This window comes from Oncorhynchus mykiss, chromosome 8 (genome assembly GCF_057628025.1).
Source record: "Oncorhynchus mykiss isolate SJ-2025 chromosome 8, ASM5762802v1, whole genome shotgun sequence".
NCBI classification, from domain to species: domain Eukaryota; kingdom Metazoa; phylum Chordata; class Actinopteri; order Salmoniformes; family Salmonidae; genus Oncorhynchus; species Oncorhynchus mykiss.
The window spans coordinates 36579026-36592332 of record NC_143029.1 but is presented as its reverse complement, the minus strand read 5'-3'; the positions used below and the strand labels follow the sequence as shown (position 1 = coordinate 36592332).

The 13307-nt window shown below is 47.3% G+C and overlaps 1 protein-coding gene across 12 annotated transcripts in view; it reads left to right on the top strand.

The window, feature by feature from the left end:
- LOC110529235 (1-phosphatidylinositol 4,5-bisphosphate phosphodiesterase beta-4) overlaps nt 1–13307 on the top strand; it is a 142723-nt gene that overhangs the window by 114712 nt on the left and 14704 nt on the right. For all 12 annotated transcript variants that reach the window (XM_036985407.2, XM_036985412.2, XM_036985405.2 and 9 more), the window contains 11 exons: nt 92–187; nt 1045–1214; nt 3885–3980; nt 4261–4402; nt 5102–5186; nt 5923–6047; nt 6946–6997; nt 8076–8178; nt 8423–8587; nt 10598–10802; nt 12665–12753. In XM_036985407.2, coding sequence (XP_036841302.2) covers nt 92–187; nt 1045–1214; nt 3885–3980; nt 4261–4402; nt 5102–5186; nt 5923–6047; nt 6946–6997; nt 8076–8178; nt 8423–8587; nt 10598–10802; nt 12665–12753 — 1328 coding nt within the window. The remainder of the gene's footprint in view (nt 1–91; nt 188–1044; nt 1215–3884; nt 3981–4260; nt 4403–5101; nt 5187–5922; nt 6048–6945; nt 6998–8075; nt 8179–8422; nt 8588–10597; nt 10803–12664; nt 12754–13307) is intronic.

Genomic DNA, 13307 nt, shown 5'->3' with positions numbered 1-13307 from the left:
TGTTCTGAGTCATTCTGCATGTTGTTTTTGGATTGACTTACACTATGCTGAGTTGTGTTGTTGCATGTGTGTGTGTGTGTGTGTTCTGCAGAGCAGTTAGAGTCTTTTAAGAAGCACATGGAGGCAGGAGAGACCAACACACCAGCCATCTTACTAGGAGCAGAGACAGAGGAAGATGTGGAGAACGGTGAGTGTGAGTGTGTGTGAGTGTGTGTGTGTGTGTGTGTGTGTGTGTGTGTGTGTGTGTGTGTGTGTGTGTGTGTGTGTGTGTGTGTGTGTGTGTGTGTGTGTGTGGTCACTTTGGATGCTGAGATATTCAGGCAATTATGAGTCAGTTGACTGGAGTAGGTGTGTGTCTTTGACCAGTGTTGTTCCTATACTATCTAGAACCTGAAGGGTTCTTCGGCTGTCCCCAAAGGAGAGAACCCTTTGAAGAACCCTTTTTGGTTCCAGGTAGAATCCTTTTGGTTCCAGGTAGAAACCTCCCGGGTTGTATGTAGAGCCCTTTCAACAGAGGGTTTTTACATGGAACCCAAAGGGGTTCTACCTGGAACCAAAAATATTTTTCCTGTGGAGACAGCTGAAGAACCATTTTGGAACCCTTCTTTTCTAAGAGTGTAGACATAAGCTGCCGCTTAGGAAGTCAACGGGGGTCTCAGCTTGCCGTTGGTTAGGATAGCAGAAATACACAGCGTGCAATTTTGAAATGTGTTAGTGCATCAGCAGCATTTCTCTTGTTATGTCAGTCACTGACAGTCACTCAATTAGCCCACGTCAGCTAACATTTTATAGATTGTAAGCTATTTTTTTTTCAGTCTTGCCAGCTATCTAAACCTTCTAGTAATCATGGTTGAATTACTGACCAGGCACTCAAGGCACGAACCCAGTGGCCCTGACCTCCAGGGTGCCCCCCTTCAGATATTATATGAATGTCACATAAGTCATGGCAGAATGTGGAGAATTGCAGGACATTTACTTTTAGGGGGGGGGGGCTGTTTTGAACGTTGTGTGTTGGAGGGTAACAGTGTGTTCCTGTATCTGTAGCTCTGGGTGAGGTGAAGGATGTGATTCCTGACTTGAAGACGTGTACATCAGAGGAACCTAGTGAAGAGAACAGCCTCAGCACCAGTGTCAGTGTCAGCGACAGTGTCAGCGTGAGTGTGAGTGTGAACAAAGACGGAGAGGAGAGGGAGAGGGACAACAGCATCAAAAAGGTAGACATTTTGTGAATAGAATTTGTGTTTTTTTTTTTAGCTAAGACTTTGTAACCTATGACCCCCCCCAAAAAAGAGTCTCTGTGTTCAGTTGTGTGTTCAGGTGATGACTGAGATACATTATGTACATGTCGTGTAGATATACTGGTATATATGTTGGTCTGTTGTACAGCGCCTACGTAACGTAATCACAGCCCTTGACTTTTCCACTTTCCGTTGTGTTACAAAGTGGATTTAATTGTAATTGTTTGTCAACAATCTACACAAAATACTCTGTAATGTCAAAGTGGAAGAATTTTTTCTTTAATTAATGGCTAATAAAGCACTAATAAATTGATTAGATAAGTATTCAAACCCCTTAGTCAATAAATGTTAGAATCACCTTTGGCAGTGATTACAGCTGTGAGTCTTTCTGGGTAAAAATCTGAAGAACTTTGCAAACCTGTGTTGTACAACATTTGCCCATTATTCTTTTTTACATTCTTCAAGCTCTGTCGAGTTGGTTGTTGATCATTGCTGGACAGCCATTTTCATGTCTTGCTATAGATTTTCAAGCAGATTTTTGTCAAATCTGTACCTAGGCCACTCGGGAACATTCCATGTCATCTTGGTAAGTAACTCCAGTTTATACGCTACGGTTCAAAAGTTTGGGGTCACTTAGAAATGTCCTTGTTTTTGAAAGAAAAGCAACTTTTTTTGTCCATTAAAATAACATCAAGTTGATCAGAAATACAGTGTAGACATTGTTAATGTTGTAAAATGACTGTTGTAGCTGGAAACGATTTTTAATGGAATATCTACATAGGCGTACAGAGGCCCATTATCAGCAACCATCACTCCTGTGTACCAATGGCACGTTGTATTAGCTAATCCAAGTTTATCATTTTAAAAGGCTAATTGATCATAAGAAAAGCCTTTTGCAATGATGTTAGCACAGCTGAAAACTGTTGTTCTGATTAAAGAAGCAATAAAAGTGTCCTTCTTTAGACTAGTTGAGTATCTGGAACATCAGCATTTGTGGGTTCGATTACAGGCTCAAAATGGCCAAAAACAAAACTTTCTTTCTGAAACTCGTCAGACTATTCTTGTTCTGAGAAATGAAGGCTGTTCCATGCGAGAAATTGTCAAGAAACTGAAGATCTCATACAACGCTGTGTACTACTCCCTTCACAGAACAGAGCAAACTGGCTCTAACGAGAATAGAAAGAGGAGTGGGAGGCGCCGGTGCCCAACTGAGCAAGAGGACAAGTACATTAGAGTGTCTAGTTTGAGAAACAGATGCCTCACAAGTCCTCAACTAGGAGCTTCATTAAATAGTACCCGCTAAACACCAGTCTCAACGTCAGCAGTGAAGAGGTGACTCCGTGATGCTGGCCTTCTAGGCAGAGTTGCAAAGAAAAGCCAAATCTCAGACTGGCCAATAAAAAGAAAAGATTAAGATGGGCCAAAGATCACAGACACTGTACAAAGGAACATTTGTGAGATGCAGAAAAAATGAAAAGATGCTTTTCAGATGCTGAAAAGATCTGTCAAGCATGGTGGAGGCAATGTGATGGTCTGGGGGTGCTTTGGTGGAGGTAAAGTGGGAGATTTGTACAGGGTAAAAGGGATCTTGAAGAAGGAAGGCTATCACTCAATTTGGCAATGCCATGTCGTACCCTGTGGACGGCGCTTAATTGGAGACAATTTCCTGCTACAACAGGACAATGACCCAAAGCACAGCTCCAAACTATTTAGGGAACAAATTGACAACTAGAATGCCAAAGGTCTGCAAGGCTGTAATTGCTGCAAATGGAGGATTATTTGACGAAAGCAAAGTTTGAAGGACACAATTATTATTTCAACCTGGTGCAGGTCTACAATTTTGTTTCTGGTGTCCTTTGACAGCTCTTTGGCCTTGGACATAGTGGAGTTTGGAGTGTGACTGTTTGAGGTTGTGGACAGGTGTCTTTTATACTGATAACAAGTTCAAACAGGTGCCATTAATACAGGTAATGAGTGGAGGACAGAGGAGTCTCTTAAAGAAGAAGTTACAGGTCTGTGAGAGCCAGAAATCTTGCTTTTTTGTAGGTGACCAAATACTTATTTTCCACCATAATTTGTAAATAAATTCATAAAAAATCCTACAATGTGATTTTCTGGATTTTTTCTTCTCATTTTGTCTGTCATAGTTGATTACAGGCCTCTCTCATCTTTAAGTGGGAGAACTTGCACAATTGGTGGCTGACTAAATACTTTTTTGCCCCACTGTATATATATTTTCGTATCCACTTTGACGTTATGGGGTATTAACTGTAGATCGGTGACACAACATTTTAAATTAATTAATGTTATATTCAGGCTGTAACACAACAAAACCCGGCAAAAGTCAAGGGATGGGAATACTTTCTGAAGGCCCGGTATCTTTAAGCAATGAGGCCCGAAGGGGTGTGGTATATTAGATAATATGCCACGGCTAAGTGCTGTTCTTACGTACGGCGCGAGGTGGAGTGCCTGGATGACAGCCCTTCACCGTGGTACCTTGGCCATATACCACCAACCCCAAGGTGCCTTATTGCTATGATAAACTGGTTAGCAGCATAAATAGAACAGTAAACGAGTATGTATGTGTCACCCCATGGCGCAGTGTATTTCACCATGGTTTATAATGGACTGTTGTTGTGTGTTCAGGTGGTGGAGGAGGATCCAACAGAGATGTCTGAGGCCACAGAAGCAACAGATGCCACAGACATCTCCGAGGCGTCTGAGGATAACAACAACAAGAAGGTGTGCGAGTCGGTTCAGCTGCCCCCCTTTCTCTCGTTTACTAACCTCTCCCTTACCGTCGAGCGTGTCGCCTTCTCTCTAACCTGTAGCTCTTGTAAAGCTCTTTCTCTGGACAGGGAAGGCACGTATGGATCACGAGACTGTAACTGGCGTTGTGCTTTATAATGACTTCGTTTTAGATTCAGACTCGAGGCTTCCCTGTGTACATAGTGGGGACTGGGAGACAACAGAGGTGTGTGTTAGCGTGTAAAACAGCTGTGTGTTTTCTGCTCCTGTGTAGACTGGCGAGACGACGGATGACGAGGAGGCTCTGATAGCCTCGTACACGTACGTAGGAGCCACCACCAACATCCACCCCTACCTCTCTGCCATGGTCAACTACGCACAGCCAGTCAAGTTCCAGAGCTTCGACGTCGCAGAAGGTAGTCTCCAATTCCGGTTATGCTGAATCAATTGGTTTTGTGTGTTTTGCCGTGGTCAACTTAAAGCTTTTTGTAGAACTTCCAGGGCTATGCGGGTTAGTTGGAGTATGGCGCTTTTCAGATGCTCTCTCGCTCCCTCTCTCTTTCTCTCTTCCCTTATCTCTCTCGTTTTCTCTCTCTCTTGCCCTCTCTCTCTCTTTCTCTCTTCCCTTCTCTCTCTTTCTCTCTCTTGCCCTCTCTCGCCCTCTCTCTCTCTCTTTCCTTCTCTCTCTTTCTCTCTCTCTTGCCCTCTCTCGCTCTCTCTCCTTCTCTCTCTTTCTCTCTCTCTTGCCCTCTCTCGCTCGCTCTCTCTCTCTTGCCCTCTCTCTTTCTCTCTCTCTCTCTCTCTTGCCCTCTCTCGCCCTCTCTCTCTCTCTTTCCTTCTCTCTCTCTCTCTCTCTCTCTCTTGCCCTCTCTCGCTCTCTCTCTCTCTCTCTCTCTTGCCCTCTCTCTCTCTCTCTCTCTTTCTCTCTCTTGCCCTCTATCGCTCTCTTCCCTTCTCTCGCTCTCTTTCTCGCTCGCTCTCTCGCTCTCTCTCTCTCTCTCTCTCTCTCTCTCTCTCTCTCTCGCTCTCTTTCTCTCTCGCCCTCTCTCTCTTGCCCTCTCTCTCTCTCTCTCTCTATTCACTCTCATTGTAACTACTTTCTCTTCTCCCTTTAGAGAGGAACATCCACCACAACATGTCGTCATTTAATGAGTCAGTGGGTCTGGGTTATCTGAAGACCAACGCCATCGAGTTTGTCAAGTATCCTTTGGTCCAGTGTCAACACTCACACAGCATGCGAATACACACAGGCAACGCAGACACAACGAAGAAACATTAAAACATCAAAAATCAACCATCTCAAAAGTAAACAACCCCAAAAATAAATGTCTCCAATATTTCCTGACCTTTAAAGTAGTCGTCCATAGTCCGTCATGCTGCTATTTATCTTAATGAATGACTGCATTAAAATCAACTGAACAAAACCAGTATCCATAGTGGGTCCTCTGACCAGATCTGAAAGGTGGTAGCAGTTTTTGGTCACCCAGATATGAGCTGTGACAGGGAGGGTCAGACGATCCTGAAATTATACCTTGTTTGTTTCAAAGTCTCCATCTGTGGAAAAAACTGCTCAAGTTCCTCTGGGAGAGAACAATGTGCCTTTTGGAATGGGGAACACACACACACACACACACACACACACACACACACACACACACACACATTCCAGTGGGAATGCAGGACCCAAGCTGTTACCTTCTAAAAATAGGCCTGTGGTCTGTTCGACTCGACTCACACACACACACACACACACACACACACACAGACCACTGTTTCAACTTCCAGACCTCAGGTGGTGTATGTACTGTGCAACCCTACAGAACACACACCATACATACACTCACACAACCCCCCCCCCCCCCGCAACTTCCACACGCACACATGAACAAGCGCTCTCACACCATATCTGCGTTATGTTCCGAACATTGGCGTCCAGCTACAACAAGCGTCAGATGAGTCGGATCTACCCTAAAGGAGGCAGGGTGGACTCCAGTAATTACATGCCTCAGATCTTCTGGAACGCAGGCTGCCAGATGGTCTCCCTTAACTACCAGACCCCAGGTACTGTACTGGAGCATGTTAACCCCACCGCGCAGACAGCCTCGTACTGTAAATACAAAACGGACACACACCCCCTCACATAACCCTATGCCGCTGTCAATCCGAGGGATGAGGGATGCAACAGACACGCACACACACACACACACACACAAAAACAAGCCCTAGTATTTGCTTCCTGTTCATGGTGAGTAATTTCACCCCCTACAACACACATGCTCTCACAGACACACTCTCCCTCTCTCTCTGTCGCTCTCTCTCTGTCGCGCTCTCTCTCTCTCGCTCTCTCTCTCTCTCTCTCTCTCTCTCTCTGTCTCTTAGTCGCTCTCTTTCTCTCTCTCTCGCTTTCTGTCTCTTTCTCTCTCTCTTTCTGTCTCTCTCTTAGTCTCTCTCTTTATCTCTCTCTTTCTGTCTCTCTCTTAGTATCTCTCTCTCTCTCTTTCTCTCTCTCTTTCTGTCTCTCTCTTAGTATTTCTCTCTCTCCCTCTCTCACTGACACACACACACACAAATACACATTCAAGCATCTGTAGTTAGCAGATGCTGCCCCATGTCTGAGGGCAATGAGGTTGGAACATATGGCCCCCTGTGAGTGGGCATGTGTAGGGCTGGAGGGGGGTGAGTGCCGGAGGGGAGAGAGAGCGGGGGGAGAAGAGATGGTAGTGAGGTGGAAAACCTTCCTCTCTTCTCTCTCCCTCTGGGATTTTCAACAGCAACGTAGTGGTTGAAGAAGTCAACATGTCACAAATGAATTGAATCGACCTGAAAAATGTTGCCTGTGTTGCCGTAATGTGTGTGTCCGCTTCAAGAAGAGTATGTGTGTCCGCACGTGACTGTGTGCGTCTGTGATTTCCAATCTTAGTAGCACCTAAACAGACCCTCTCTCTCTCTCCTGTCTTAGATTTGGCCATGCAGTTGAACCAGGGAAAGTATGAGTACAATGGATCCTGTGGGTAGGTGTTACTGCCATTCCTCGCTCCCTCCCTCCCTCCTTTCTCTTTCTCCCCTCTCCATCCCTCCTCGTCCGTCCGTCCCTTTCTCTCCTCTCTGAAAGCTCATCAATTAAAGCGTGTCGCATCTCATTAGTGGCCGCCGGCGGCGATCGTAGCCACCGTCCTCCTCAGAGCCAATCAGATGGCAGGAGCCGGCGCTCCTCTCGCTCTGCCACTGTCTCACTGATGGGGCTCCCCGCTTTCCTCCTCTTATCCTTTCTGTCTCTCTTCCGTTCTCTCCGTCTTTCTCTCCGTCTTTCTCTCCTCTCTCTCTGCCTCTGTCCTGGGGCTAGGCTTTCACCCCTCATGTCAGATATTTCATATGGGAGGAGATCAGTAACGACAGAAACACCCCTATCTCTTAATGCGCTTTTAATGCCACTCTCACCCTTATATAATGTCACTCACACACACTCACACACCCCTATCTCTTAATGCTTCTTCTAATGCGACTCTCCCCCTTAATGATTGTCAGATTCATACCTCACACTATACATGTAATATTGACCCTTCTCGCTCTCTCTGTCTCTCTCTCTCTTTCTCTCTCTCTCTCTCTCTGTCTCTGTCTCTCTCTCTCTCTCTCTCTCTCTCTGTCTCTCTCTCTCTGTCTCTCTCTCTCTGTCTCTCTCTCTGTCTCTGTCTCTCTCTCTCTCTCTCTCTCTCTCTCTCTCTCTCTCTCTCTCTCTCTCAAGCACACACACTCACAGTCTCTCCTAATGTGTCTCCCGTCCTAACTCAACTCCCGAACACGCAGGCTAGGATCACATCGTAAGGATTCAGGCTGACTCACTGTAACCTTTTAGCACTAATGCAAGTGATATCGCACTAATGATCACTTTTGTACTCATTGGTACAACCACCAATCCTTTCATCTAGTTATGCATCTAGCTATCTCTGCAACACAATTTAGATGTGGCTCTTGTGCCCCACATTTGTAAACTCTTATACTAGCGCGTTTACAGAAAGTGTTTAAACATAGAGTCAAGAGTTTGTGTTTTTGACCCTGCTTGGCCACCGTCCCGCCGCTCTCTTCCACCAGGTATCTGTTGAAGCCAGACTTCATGCGTCGCTCAGACAGGATGTTTGACCCCTTCTCAGAGACACCTGTGGACGGGGTCATTGCTGCTACCTGCAGTGTACAGGTATGAGGTCAGGGGTTCAGAGTTCACAGGGCAGAGAGGGAGATGGAGGTAGTTGGCGTTTTGTTGTAGTCTATCTGCACATAATCACTATATAAAGGCGAATCCAAGAGAGGAAATAGATGTGCTGCGAAGATTAGAGAAACCTGAATCTCCTTGTGTGTGTGGGGGGGGGGGGGAGTCATGGCCCAAAAAGTGAAAGACATTTTTTGAAGATGTATTCTATTGTATTGTTGTTTGCTCCCAGGTGTTCTCTGGTCAGTTCCTGTCTGATAAGAAGATTGGGACCTACGTGGAGGTGGACATGTACGGGCTGCCCACGGACACCATCCGCAAAGAGTTCCGCACGCGCATGGTGATGAACAACGGCCTGAACCCCGCCTACAACGAAGAGCCTTTCGTCTTCCGGAAGGTACGGAGGGACGGGAGAGGAAAAGAGAGGGAGGGAAGACGATGGAGGGACCGATAGGAGGGGAGAGGAGAGGGGGATGGGAGAGGACAGAGGGGTGGGAGAGAGGAGGAGCGGAGCGAAGCATGGAAGAGGGGGACAAAGGGATTAGAGAGACTGAAGAAATGCCTGACAATAGAGAAGAAGAAAGGAGAGAAGAGGAAAGCGCGTATTTAGAAAGGTACAGGGAAGAGGGAACAGAAAACTTGAGTTGGAATAGGATGGAAGAGACAACTAATAGTTCAGAGGTGCATGGCGGTTTACTGGTAGATACTGTCTTGGAGCTGAACACCGGAGGGAGGGGGGAGGCAGGCAGGGAGGGAGGGAGGGAGGCAGGGAGGGAGAGAGGCAGGGAGGGAGGGAGGGAGGGTGGGAAGCAGGGAGGGAGGGAGAGTTGGGGTTGGTTGGGGTGGAGCTGATGGCCCTGTGGTACTCAGAACTACTCAGTGTGTCTTTACTGCAGAGAACGAGGGGGGAGAAGGGGGAACAGATGCATACCATGAGAGAGAAGGCAGGACAAAGAGAAAGAGAGAGAGAGAAGAGAGCAAATAGAGGAAGAGAAGGGTACAGATATACAGTGCACTGAGCGACAGAATGGGGATAAGAGAGAGAGAGAGAGAGAGAAAGAGTAGGAGGGTAAAGGAGCGAACCAGGGAGAAAGGGAGAGAAGGAAAAAGAAGGAAAAGGAGAAAGAAAGAATAAAGGAGAAAGGTAGAACGGAAAAGGAGAGCGAGAAGGACGTGGAGAACAATAGAACGGGGGGTACGAATGTGAGGGGGGAGACTGGCTGGTCGTGCGCGGGCGTGTGTGTGTGTGTGATAGTGCTGCTCTCAGCAGAATAAGAAGTCTCTCAGCCATGACTGTGACTCCAGCTCCAACACACACCATCAATCACAGCCTGCTGCCGCAGTGCTTCGGGAGACGTACACACACACACACACACACACACACACACACACACTGTCATCAGGAGGGCCATCTCACACGGTGCTGGAAAAATACATTCAGAGTTGCACGCACTTATACACAGACAATTACACATGTTTAGACATGCACACACAGACAGACAGACACACACACACACACACACACACACAGGTTATATCCATTTCCTGACTGTTCTTCTCCTTTATCTCTCACCTACTCTCTCCTTCCATTATTATTCATCCCTCTCTTCCCCTCGCTCTTCTCTTATCTCCAAATGCAAGGCCATTCTACGAGCACACACATACACACACACACACACACACACACACACACACACACACACCCATTCCCTGCTTGCTGATGAGTTGATGGTTCTGTAATGTCCTTGTCTATGGGCTATTGTTGTAAACATATACAGTATAAAGCCTAGCTACAGTATGTTATCATCACTGCTGGGTATATACTATTATCATCTTTGTTCTGTATCCGTCTGCGAATTTCTCTCACACTGTGTGTTCATTCACGTGTGTGTGCGCATACGTGCGTGCATTCCTCTTATATAAAGTGCTGAATGAAAATCCAGTCCTCATAATGTTTCTACTGTATATACTTTCACTCATTCTAGTGGAATTCATCCCTCTCTCCTCTCTCCTCTCTCTCCCCTCTCCCCTCCGCTCTCTCTCCCCTCTCCCCTCCGCTCTCTCTCCCCTCCGCTCTCTCTCCCCTCCGCTCTCTCTCCCCTCTCTCTCTCTCTCTCCCCCTCTCCCTCTCTCCCCTCCCCTCTCCCTCTCTCTCTCTCTCTCTCTCTCTCTCTCTCTCTCCCCCTCTCTCCCCTCCTTTCTCTCTCTCTCTCTCCCCCTCTCTCCCCTCTCTCTCTCCCCTCCCCTCCCCCTCTCTCCCCTCCCACTCTCTCCCCTCTACCTCTCTCTCCCCTCCCCCTCTCTCCCCTCCCCCTCTCTCCCTCTCCCCTCTCTCCCTCTCTCCCCTCCCCCTCCCCCTCCCCCTCTCCCCCCCCTCCCTCTCTCTCCCCTCCTCTCTCTCACCCAGGTGATTTTACCAGACCTGGCTGTGCTGCGCATAGCTGTGTATGATGACAATAATAAGCTGATAGGTCAGAGGATTCTGCCATTGGAGGGTCTACAGGCAGGATACAGACACATCTCTCTACGCAACGAAGGGAACAAGCCTCTGTCTTTACCCACCGTCTTCTGCAACATAGTACTCAAGACCTACGTACCGGAAGGCTTCGGAGGTGAGGAGACACACACTGACACACACTCCCTTGCTAATACACAGACATAGGTTAGGGGCAGAAGACAGTGTGTGTGTGTGTGTGTTCTATCTTTCTGGGGACCTAAAATCCTCAAATGCCCACACAAGGATAGTAAAATAAGGAAAATTCTCCCTCGTGGGGACTTTTCTCACATCCCCATTAGGACAAAAGCTATTTTAAGCTTAGGGGTTAGGTTTAGGGTAAGGGGTTAAGTTTAGGGTTACGGGTTAGGGTTATGGTAAGGGTTAGGGTTACGGGTTAGGGTTATGGTAAGGGTTAGGGTTAGGGGTTAGGTTTAGGGTTACGGGTTAGGGTTATGGTAAGGGTTAGGGCTAGGGTTATGGTAAGGGTTAGGGTTAGGTTTAGGGTAAGGGGTTAGGTTTAGGGTTACGGGTTAGGGTTATGGTAAGGGTTAGGGTTAGGGGTTATGGAAAATAGGATTTTGAATGTAAATTAATTGTAGGTCCCCACGAGGATAGAAGAACATAACGTGTGTGTGTGTGTGTGTGTGTGTGTGTGTGTGTGTGTGTGTGTGTGTGTGTGTGTGTGTGTGTGTGTGTGTGTGTGTGTGTGTGTGTGTGTGTGTGTGTGTGTGTGTGTGTGTGAACCCCTATTGGCCTAAATACAATACAGATGTGTGCTACTGAACTTTATTGACATCTATATTATTTAGTTATTAACACTTGAGTATGTAGACCGTATTAGCCCATACTGAATGGACCTCCGTGTGTGTGTGTGTGCATGTGCTGAGAATATGAGCTTCCATTGTCCCTTCCTCAGCTGGTCCTTTGTCTATCTCTTTCATACCACACACACAAGGTCCAATTTATATCTGCATTCAATGTATTCATAGTAGATACTGAAGTGGATGCAGAAGGATCTGGGGAGAGGGAAGGAGGATGAGGGAAGACGGGAGAGGAGAGGGAGGAGAGTGGGAGAACAGGGAAGGCGAGAGGGAGGTGAACAGAGGAGAAATAGAAAAGCGGGAGAGGTAGGGAAGAAAAGCGAGGAAGAGGAAGAAAGAGGGAGAAGAAGAGGAGAAGAGACGGAAGGAAGGGCACAAACTGGGTTTCCCTTTTTCCCTCCTTCCTTCCTTCCCTCCTTCCATCCTTCCCTCAGGGTGCCCTGCCCTACAGTGTATTCTACATCAGAAGTAATGACACAGAGCAAATGATGATGGTAGCAGAGCTGGTGTAATAGCCACTTCTAGACAGATGCCGGCATGGAGATACACAAGATTGACTAGTCGTTAAGCCAATCCCAGGGGCATGGTCCGGGCAGTCGTTATGACGACAACCCAGGGCAGTGTTGAAAGGATGCGTGAATGTTCCGTATCCAAATAGAGCCGGCGTCATTTTCCGTCTTTTGCAGTAGGCTTCCATAATGTCTACTCAAACGTATACCTGCCCAGGTATATGTTAGAATGTTGTCTTCTTTTGCGTGTCTTTCTGGGTATCGACTGTGTTTAGCCTTTGAACGATGGCGGAAGCCCATTGGAGTTATCAGACTTCTCCAAATGCATCAACTTGGGCATGGACAGCACGTTCCAGTCTTTTCCTGTGTGGTCTAGGTCCGTGACGATACCAGTTATCGCAATATTTTTTTGCAAATGGCAAAACTGAAAACACGAAGTAAACCGAACTCTTCGGTCCTTTAAAAAAACTGCTGCCTGTCAAATATTGCGTGCTATAGCTTGGAAAATAAATACACGTGACTCTGGAGAACAACATAAAGAAGTTAAATCCCCTTTGTGTTTTGTTTCCTCGAGTATCGCGATGCCCGGTATCGTCCCGGCCCTAGTATAGTCCAGCTTATTGATGAATCTCCTGTCTTCTCCCTAGCCATCGTGGACGCCCTGTCGGACCCAAAGAAGTTCCTGTCCATAGCAGAGAAGAGAGCGGACCAGATGAGAGCTCTGGGGATTGAAACGGTACTGACACCTGTTTGATCCATCACTATTGATTCTGTTAGCCTCGTACTGTATACCCACTGTAGCCAGCTGTTCCATTCTTGGCTACAGCGCACACAGTACATCGTCACTGTGTGGGATATGTCTTATGTTGGCGTATGTTGAATTGCTTTGGCTACTGGTTTAGTAGCTACCGAGCTCTGTCACTTGTAAGGTCCCTGGATAAGAAAATGTTCTTAGGGGTGAGTTAGGTGAAAAGGTCAAATATCACTCAATCTCGACATCTATATGGAAATGCAATAATGTGACTTTTTTGCAAAGTGCGTGAGAAAGATTTCCATCCATGGTCCTGAGACGCTCTCTCTGCCCCTCCCTCCCTCCCTCCCTCTCTCTCCTCCTCACCCTCCCTCTCTCTCCCCCTCCCTCCCTCTCTCTCCTCCTCCCCCTCCCTCTCTCTCCTCCTCCCCCTCCCTCTCTCTCCTCCTCCTCCTCCCTCTCTCTCCTCCCCCTCCCTCTCTCTCCTCCTCCCCCTCCCTCTCTCTCCTCCTCCCTCTCCCTCTCTCTCCTCCTCCCCC